The sequence below is a fragment of the Lathyrus oleraceus genome, chromosome 5, assembly GCF_024323335.1.
Source record: "Lathyrus oleraceus cultivar Zhongwan6 chromosome 5, CAAS_Psat_ZW6_1.0, whole genome shotgun sequence".
Taxonomy (NCBI): Eukaryota; Viridiplantae; Streptophyta; class Magnoliopsida; order Fabales; family Fabaceae; genus Lathyrus; species Lathyrus oleraceus.
Genome location: NC_066583.1, coordinates 567,828,977 through 567,838,218, shown reverse-complemented (window position 1 = coordinate 567,838,218; position 9,242 = coordinate 567,828,977). Strand labels below are relative to the sequence as shown.

Genomic DNA, 9,242 nt, shown 5'->3' with positions numbered 1-9,242 from the left:
GATATTACGGTAAAAGTATCCCTCATGTGGGGGTGTCAGATCAAATTGTATGGGTGGCCGGATAAAATCTCCACATTCTCATACTCTAATGATGAGTCCATATTTGAAAAATGGGAATTGCTTAAGGCATCCTCATGAAAAACCAAAAATATTTCTAAAATACGGAGATATATCTTCGGAGCCCCCCAAACACATTTGTTTCTGAGTCAAGCCCTAATGCAATGCAAAAAAAAAAATTACGGATACATATCTATGGACGCCATTTTAATCAAAAACCAAAAACGCGCTAGACGTTTTTTTCTTCTTCGCTTCTCAAAATACTTTCTCAAACTCTCAAGCTCTCGGGTCTGAAACCCATCTCACATTCTCTCAAAATCGTTCAACACACTTCAAAGTTTCTTCAATCAACATCAAATCGATCAAAGAGCCCACTCAACATCAAATTAAACTCACATTTGATATATTTTATTTCTATATATATTTGCATGAACTACATTTCCTCCATTAATTTCTTTTCAATTGCAGAATCTTATGGAGATGCATCTCTGAAATTTTTCAACATTTTAATTTATAAGATCCGGAGATGCATCTCTAAAACTTATCAATCTGCATTTCTTGGCTTAACCTCATTGTGTTTCATATTTCGTATGTATAATGCTTGTGTGATTTACTTACGGACATTATGACGGATAACCAAGATAGATTGAGGCACAACAGAGTTGCGCAACATGCATCGGTTTAGAAGAAAAAAGCTTGATCATAGCTCCTAGCGACTGAAGTGTTGTGCACATATATATATATCTAGTGGTATTTTATGGTGGCACATCCTTATATGATATCGAATATTCCGAGAGATCCACCTAAATCTGTTCATAAGAAGATACTAAAGGAGTATGCTAGGGAAGATCGTGTTATTAATGTTTTGTCAAGATATCATCTTATCATAGAGATCGTAAGACGGGTATAGACAGAGGACTCTTTCATGAGGTAAGGGATGTTTTAGATGCCATGATAGAGAACACATGGGAGACACGCAGTATATAATATTTGTATTAGAAATACTATTTTCAATTCTATTTTAATTTGTCTACAGATTTATACATGTCATTTTTAGATTATTCCGTTTGAATTAATTTATACAAAATTTCAGAACATCTCTAAATCAAAATAAAAATTATTGTCATTGTGATTTTAGAGATGCATATTCAGATTTGTGATGCATGGGGATGTACATGGAATTGTTCCGGAGATCTATCCCCAAAATGAACTTAAATAGTGAAACTCAATTGGAACGTGTTTCAGTGAGACACAGAATGCATCCAAAGATGCATTTCCGAAATCAAATGGATATTTTTCGGATTTTCAAATTTTCATAGGATATTTTTCCGCCTTTGGAAATAGCAATTCCTGAAAAAATAATAGAGGAAGTTATAATGAACAGGAAATTCTTATGCCCAATATCAAATTTTTTTGTAGGTTGTTTTTTCTTGACAGTACAAGACTATATAAAAGGTGAGAATAGTTATAAAGCATTATTGGATACATCTTGCTATGGAGATACGACTCTCTCTACAAGCAACCAGGTTAAGAACTGAAGTTTGAATGCCTCTTGTTTAACATGCTCTACTTCCATCTGATTTTAAAGTTTCAAACTAATTGAGAAACTACATGGAACCAGCAAACCCTGAAAGTAGTAAAACTGTTCTGAAGACAAAAATATGGAATAACATTCTAAATACAGTAACTATATTTTTGGCAGAAAAATCTGAAATTGGAGTAATCTGCTAAGGCTGCTCAAAGTCATGTACCAGATCCTGATCCACCATATTAGTGCATTTTCTTTTATATGTACATCACAAGATTTTCCTTCGCCCATAAGCCAAAAAACCAGGTCAGTTTACAGTTATCTCCTCCATGTTACTTATGTCCTCACTATAATGAGTCTTTGGCTCTAAATCAATGAACTGGTTTGATTTACTAGCTAAGTGGGAAATGCTAACCCTCCCTTGACGCTTAATATAATCTGCAACAGCTTTCATCTCTTCTTGTGAGATGTAAATGAATTTCCCCCTATCATCCATGACACCCGAAAGCCGGCCTGACACATAAATAAATACTTGTTTATGTTTGTTACCAGATTGCACAAAGTGATAAAAAACTTCAATTTGGTAAATAAATAAAAATTACACGAATCATAAAACCTAAGTAAATGCTATAGAGTAGGCATGAAACCTATCCGTTTTTGTAGGAAACTTCTAATTAAAACCAACAAGAGTATGGATCGTCCATAGCTTGCAACAATGGGAATGGGGTATAAATTATAAATTAAAAAATTGGCAGTCCTAATTATGTCAAATATTTCTTCTACTTATTGAAGCACTTGCCAATGACATGGCAATCTAATCTAACATGTTAATTGGTTGTATGAGTTCAAAAGTAGTTGGTGCTGGAGAAGACAAACTAAAATGAAAATAAAAAAAGGGGAGTGTAATACATACTTCTTTTGATGGTAATTTAAAAGAAAGGATACATGAAAGGCTCTTACCCATACTTTCGAGAGATGCAATGCGATTGATACATTCCTGCATCAGTTTATGGTGTCATTAAATAAGAAGCTCATAGATGAAAAATCTATCACTCATATATATAAGAAATTGATATAGTGCCAAACAAACTGTAAATAGGGTTTCACTACTTAGAAACATTAGAAAAGGATCTGATCAGAGAGCTTAACACCGGTAAAATTATAAAGTTGTTGAGATATCATTCAATTGAAATATGGTTCAGATTTGATTTTGTTGTATCTTATACTTACATAATCTCAGACTTAAGAGATTGTTTATTTTATCCTTGTATATAAACATTATACAAATTATTTATGTATATTCATTATTCAGACTCAAATAGGTGACAAGGCTTTCAAATCCAGAAACCCCAGTTTTGCATTTGGCCACTAACCCAATTTGGCAGCATCGTTGAGTGTCCTTGAAACCTAAAGCTACTTGCTAAAGAATACAATTAGCAATCAAGAAAGTACTTGTAGAATCACGAGTATGACCGTGGAATCGCACAAATCAAATGGTACAAGCAGTGTTTGTGGAATCACGGGTAAGATCTTGGAATCACACAAACATATGGTTCAGAAGAGGATTTTCGTGCTGCAATCGTGTTACGATCGTAGTTTCGTGCCTCAATATTTATGAACTTTGAATTTAGGCTTGGAGTTAGAAGCTTGTGAATTTATGATTACAAAGTTAGTTTAATGTTGTGATATAGAGGTTATTTTCTTCATCAATGATAACTTTTATGTAGATTTTTCCCTGTTAATAAGATCTTACTATCAGTGCTACGATTCTCGTTAGTAAAACTAGTCACATTTGTTATAATAATAAGAGGGATAACTCAATGTGTGAATAACTGTAAATTACTGGACTACTATGCTCTCTCTCTCTCTCTATTACAGCATCCTTTGTTTTCCCTTCCTATCTGCACTTGTTTTCTTTCAACACCGATAAATACTCCTACGACTAAATATATAAATAGAAAAGTCAAACAAGACGCAAAATATCTATCATATAAATAAATAAAAACATGATAGCATTGCAGAATTTCTTACTCTGTTACATGTTGCTCCCATAAATTAGCAGCAGCAACAAACAATATAAAAAAATTAAGAGGTGGTAGAGGGAATAGATTAGATGATTCCGATTAAGGAAAAGAAAGGAAAAAATACCTGTGTACGCAATTTAAATTCTGCAGCAAGATCTTCTAAGGGGACACATTTGTGCTTCTGAATGATTAAACAAAATTGAATAGTTATAAGACCTCCCATATAGTTACAAATATAACCCTAACTCATTTCCATTTGGTATCAAGGTCCTAGTGAAATAAATAAACTCTGGACAACTTATTAAGAAGTATTCTCTCCCCTCCAAATTCCCCAATTTTGAAAGGGGCTAAAATGAGCTTAGGAGAGATTTGGCTCCCCTACTTCCCCTCTCCTCCCATCAAAAAAGAAAAAGCACCAAACCACTAAAACATAAAATAATTTCCCCCCTCCATTCCTCTCCAACTAAACAGACCCTAAGAATATAGAAAGTACAAACCAGAAAATAACCTTTATATATTCAACAAAATTGGCAAGCAAGTCTTCAGTTTTATCCTGCTCCTCTTCAAGTGTACCCTCATCATCAACTGAAAATTCGCCTTTCCACTTCTCAAATTCAAATGCAGCAGCTTCCTCTTCCTTAGCCTTTTGAGCTTTGGCTTCCTCTTCCTATATGAACATGTGCTTTACCAATCAACAGACCATAAGAAAGCCCATCCTAAGATTAAATCAGAACAAGGATATTGACTCACCAACTTACGCTCCTGTGCCTCACGCTCTTCATCCTTCAACCTCCGCATTTCTGAATAATGGTCCTGTTTTGACTGCTTTGAGTCTCGAGTCGCTTCTTCAGCCTTTCAAAAGATGGACCAAAATCTAATTAACTACTTAAACTTCGATAAAAAATGGTCCCCTTTCCCGCATCAAATAACAAGTAGGAACACATACATCTTGTAAAAAACCAACTAGTCATTTAACTAGTGAAAACACTAGTTCAGATTTAATGCTCTAATTTTGATAATATTGTATTGAACCGGTGATAACTAAATAATATTTAATGAAATTTTTATATAATAATATACTAAATATTAGTCAAGAAAATTATAATTAGAATATTTATAATTTAAAAGAATTAAAAATTGCATACTATCTGTAATATTTAAAAATCCAAAATATATATAATAGAATTCAAATGACAAATAAAAAAAGATAACAAATTGATGGCATAATAATTGATTACTAGTATTGTCAAATTATTTTGCAGTCTAAGAACACTAAGCAATAGGATATTGCTTTAAGTAGAGTCATGGTCGTGGCAATATAGTGTTGTTTAATCACTGTGCCCATTTTAAATATTGAGTTATGACCAGAGAACAAAATTAAACTACTAATGTCGTTATAGGACTTGCACCTGTTCTCTCACACTTGTTTTCGTCTTCTGTTATCAGTACTTTGTACACTGTTGTGTACTGTACACAACAGATTTTAACTTTTGACATGGGGTCATCTGAGTGAAGGGCTTCGGCAAACACAATGGCTTTGGTTTTTTAGCTCAAGAGAGTGGCCAGAAGAAGGTTGTTGCTCGCACTCATGGCGGCAGCAAAGAACAGTAAAAAAATCCACCAAGGAGGGTTTGATGACACTCTCAAGGTTAATGAGTTAAAAGAAAGGGAAAGGATCTCAATCTCAGCTAAGGGAGGTAACAATGAAAGACAAACTGTTAAGACTCATAATGTGATAGTGGGCCCAAAAGGGAAAATAGCACATCAGTACTCAAGCCCACTTTGTGGGTAGTTTATTAGGAATGAGGAGAGGAGGAATGTGGGGTGGCAAAAGGGAAGAGGGGAAGTTAATTGTGTGACTAGTCTCTGTTATAAAGGGAATATGAGGGAAAAGGGAAAAGATCTCAATCTCAGCTAAGGAAGGTGACAATGAAAGACAAACTGTTAAGACTCATAATGCGATAGTGGGCCCAAAAGGGCAAATAGCACATCAGCTACTCAAGCCCACTTTGTGGGTAGTTTTATCAGGAAAAATAATATAGGAATGAGGAGAGGAGGAATGTCGCGTGGCAAAGGGAAAGAGGGGAAGTTAATTGTGTGACTAGTCTCTGTTATAAAGGGAATATGAGGGAAAAGGGGATTTCATTTGGAATATTTCCGTTAGACCTTAGAGGTTGGGCAAAGTGAGTAGCATCACTTCTCTGAGGAGCATTTGCTCTTGGATTACAGGGTTCACCTTCTGTAATAGTTTGATTTTCAATCAATAATACTATTTTTCAGATTCTCTCTTAATTCGAATTATCTCTGCTACTTCATTCTCCCTCCTCTTTTGTTCCCCATTTATCTAAAATAATAGTTCCTTTTGTTTTTCAAAAAAATCTCAACATCCAACCGCTCTAAACAGGGGAACTGACTGTACTTACCCGTTCATGACCCATTCCTCCAGTTTTTAATTGGTTTTTGGCAGAGCATTCCTATGGGTTAATTGGATAGGTTGCCAAGCCGAGTTTCTATTCATAACAGTATTGGGAATATTGGGATGATGTCTTGAATAATAAATTCTTCACTGATATCTGAATATCATGTCTGTCTAGTATTCTTCAAAGTAATCATATCATGTGCATGACAGTTTAAACAATATATTGATAATTTACACAACATAAATGTCAGTATCCATATTAAACCTTGATATGCATATAACATCTTTCATTTCGAGATACCCTCCATTTCGATTAGTCAAATTCAAATTATTATGCTCTTTGGCAGAGGTTACAAAGACATTGCAAATAACAAGAAGCCAGCCAAATGTATATCATAGTATCTTTAATGATTAATAATATCAACAATAAAAACATGAACCAGATTTAACTTGATATAAAGAAAGAATACCTGCCGCCGAGCTTCCCTCTCTTGCCTTTTGATTTCCTTTTTCTTTGATGCTTTGGCCTCATAGTCATCACCAGCAGCTTCATTGTCACTCTCATCAGCAGACTCTGTTCAAATGTATACAGTTTATCACTTCACAAATGCAACTCAGTTCAAGATACAATTCATGAGTATTATTCCTGCAAGGCACTAAGCAGCATATATCATCACATACTAGTTCAACATTGCTTCCACAATAAAATCAGAAATCCAAATAACAATTTTAAGTAGTTGACCTCCACAATATGATCTCTACCCTAAGGCCTAAACACTTGAACAAAATTTATAGAAGAAGAATCTAAAGAAATAACTAAGTAAAGAAATATGCACAAAGATCCATCAAACGACAGCAATTTTAATTTTCACATCCAACAACCCTTTCTTGTAGAAAACAACACATTTTAAATCTAAATTACATCTCTTCTTATTTTTATTCACTCATAATCAAACATAGAAACCCACAAATTAGTCCCAAAATAATAGATATCGCGTTAAAAATCTCTGAATGATATTTTATACGCCAAATTAGTCAATGATCGTGATTTTCATTCGTCAAACTAGTCTTCAAAATACCTAACACGAAGACTAACTTGACCAACAAACTCAACATAATTTAAATTTATCCCTCATCTACATATTTCAACTGATTTGTCCAACTAAATACACATTCAGACACTTCAATCAAGCACATTTCACGGATTAATTTGATTACTTATTCAAATCCAACATCAAACATCATCACAAAATACAAAATGAAAAACTAAAATAAAATCAAACGAACTATATGAGGAACCAGGAGGCAGAAACCTTGTTGAGTTACAGGCGGAGCCGATGAAGTGCTAGCTCCAGATGCAGCTGGTCGTCGACGCATGCGGCGAGTAGCGGTGGCACGAACCACGGTTTCTCTCTGAGGAGCCTGGTGATTTGTTCATGATAGAACTAAGACTTCCAATTTTTCTTATAACAAAACTGGTGAAATTAGGGTTTTGGTTTGGGAATTGCAAACCTGTTGAGGTTCTTCGTTGGAAGAGGAAGATCGAGAATCGTGATGGCGCTTCCATAGATAGAGAGGGATTAGTGCTGCAAGAAAAAGCATCGATAGTATAGCTACGAATAGTTCATCCATTGATTGATGCAAAGAAACGAAACGAAACACTATCTCTCTCTTTTGCGGTTTGCGTTCTTCTTCTTCCTCTTCTTTCTTTCTCTCGGAATTGATTTCTCAACTGTGAAAATGTTTCTCAAAAAAATAAAAAATATAACAAAAATTAGTTATAATATTAGTCCATTTCTCAATTGTGAAAATGTTTCTAAAAAAAATATATAAAATAAAACTTAAACTCTTCTAAAAGTTTAAATGATGACAATTGTTAAAGTATCATAGTTATTTTATGAAAACGAAAAAGAGTCAATCAAATGGAAGGAATTTAAGGTGTGAAAATTCATTTGATCTTGCATTCAGTGTCTTAATAGTTTTGAGAGAGTGAAAAGATTAATATGAGAGTTGTTTTTTTTATTTGCTAGGTTGAATTTGTTTAATCATGGGCTTAGCATTCTTATGCTTTTGTAATAGTCTTAGATTTTAAGTTAAATTTTTAAAAAATTTGGTGTAAGATTGTTGGACCGAAAGTTATTGATAGTGGAAATTTTAAGAGAAAATTCTTAGGAATTAGAGTAGATAGTGGGTTTATGGTCGGATCAAGATAATTTGTTGGTGTGATTTCTCTAGACTTCATCTCTTTAGTTTATGTCTTTTATCTTTTCTACAGCATAATCTTTCCTTCTACCCTCATCCTAAAATCAACAGTTTTCTAAATAAAAATTAAAATTAAATATCACAATTCATTCTCCCCCTTATGTTTGGAGTGGTTTGTTAAACAAGTGGTATCAGAGTATAGCTTATATATAAGACTAATTGTCTTAAGAGATATGAATGACTATGATCCATGTCAGGCAAAGACTTGGGACTCACTGCACTGTGTCGGTCAAATGTCCAATAACACGAGGCTCATTATCCAATATGTCCCATCAGCCCTAAGGTATAAATACCTTCGTATAAGGGTTCCAAGTACACAGTGTAATCTCCATTTTCACTGCTACTATCTTGAATCCTTAACTGACTTGGGCGTTGGAGCGGTAACCATGCACGTACCGCCCTAGGTCTACCGTATCGGAGATGGAAAACATTGATTAATGGTATAGCACCAAGACTGGTGCCTCTAGTTCAAGAAGCATCATGATTGCAACATTCGATCCACGGTGCCACATATTCGTAGTGCTCTGGAAGCTTCGTTCCACTATAGTTTTTGCAATCCTCATAGTTTTTGGTTCCACAACAGAAAAGTGACATGGTTTGTGGGAATTGACTTCTGATTCCTGCAATTTTCACGATTCCAAGTTCGATCCTCATATCTGGACTCCGAAAGTGTATCATGCAAAGAAATTAAAGTTTTGAGAATCTAAGATATCGGATTTTGCGTCGTTTGGATCCTCCGAACTCCGATCTGACGCCAAATAGGTGGTTGTATCGATTTCAGTATGTAGTGAAGTAACGACATCAAACACCCTGGGTCGATATCCCATCCGGCAAAATTCCGATAAAACAGGGGCATCTATAACACCTGAGGTCGAAGAGGGTGAATAGTGGTTATGTGTAACACCCGAGGGCGAGGGAGTGGTTGTCGGTGCACGAGGCATGACAATGAGAC

The 9,242-nt window shown here is 34.8% G+C and overlaps 1 protein-coding gene across 1 annotated transcript; it reads right to left on the bottom strand.

Moving 5' to 3' along the window:
- Window positions 1-1,506: 1,506 nt before the first annotated feature.
- Window positions 1,507-7,824, bottom strand: LOC127086511 (DDRGK domain-containing protein 1). Its single transcript, XM_051027285.1, has 8 exons — window positions 7,541-7,824; window positions 7,342-7,450; window positions 6,499-6,602; window positions 4,360-4,461; window positions 4,118-4,276; window positions 3,734-3,790; window positions 2,546-2,582; window positions 1,507-2,098 (listed from the first exon to the last, which is right to left on the bottom strand). Exons 1-8 carry the CDS (start codon window positions 7,658-7,660, stop codon window positions 1,893-1,895), a joined length of 894 nt encoding a protein of 297 aa, XP_050883242.1. The 5' UTR covers window positions 7,661-7,824; the 3' UTR covers window positions 1,507-1,892.
- Window positions 7,825-9,242: the final 1,418 nt, after the last annotated feature.

Bases quoted from the DNA above. Each gene is read 5' to 3' on its own strand.
- LOC127086511 (XM_051027285.1), bottom strand. From the start codon at position 7,660: ATGGATGAACTATTCGTAGCTATACTATCGATGCTTTTTCTTGCAGCA. The intron at 7,451-7,540 runs GTTTGCAATTCC...ACAAATCACCAG, and splicing joins CCAACGAAGAACCTCAACAG to GCTCCTCAGAGAGAAACCGT. The intron at 2,099-2,545 runs GTAAGAGCCTTT...TTTATGTGTCAG, and splicing joins TGCATCTCTCGAAAGTATGG to GCCGGCTTTCGGGTGTCATG.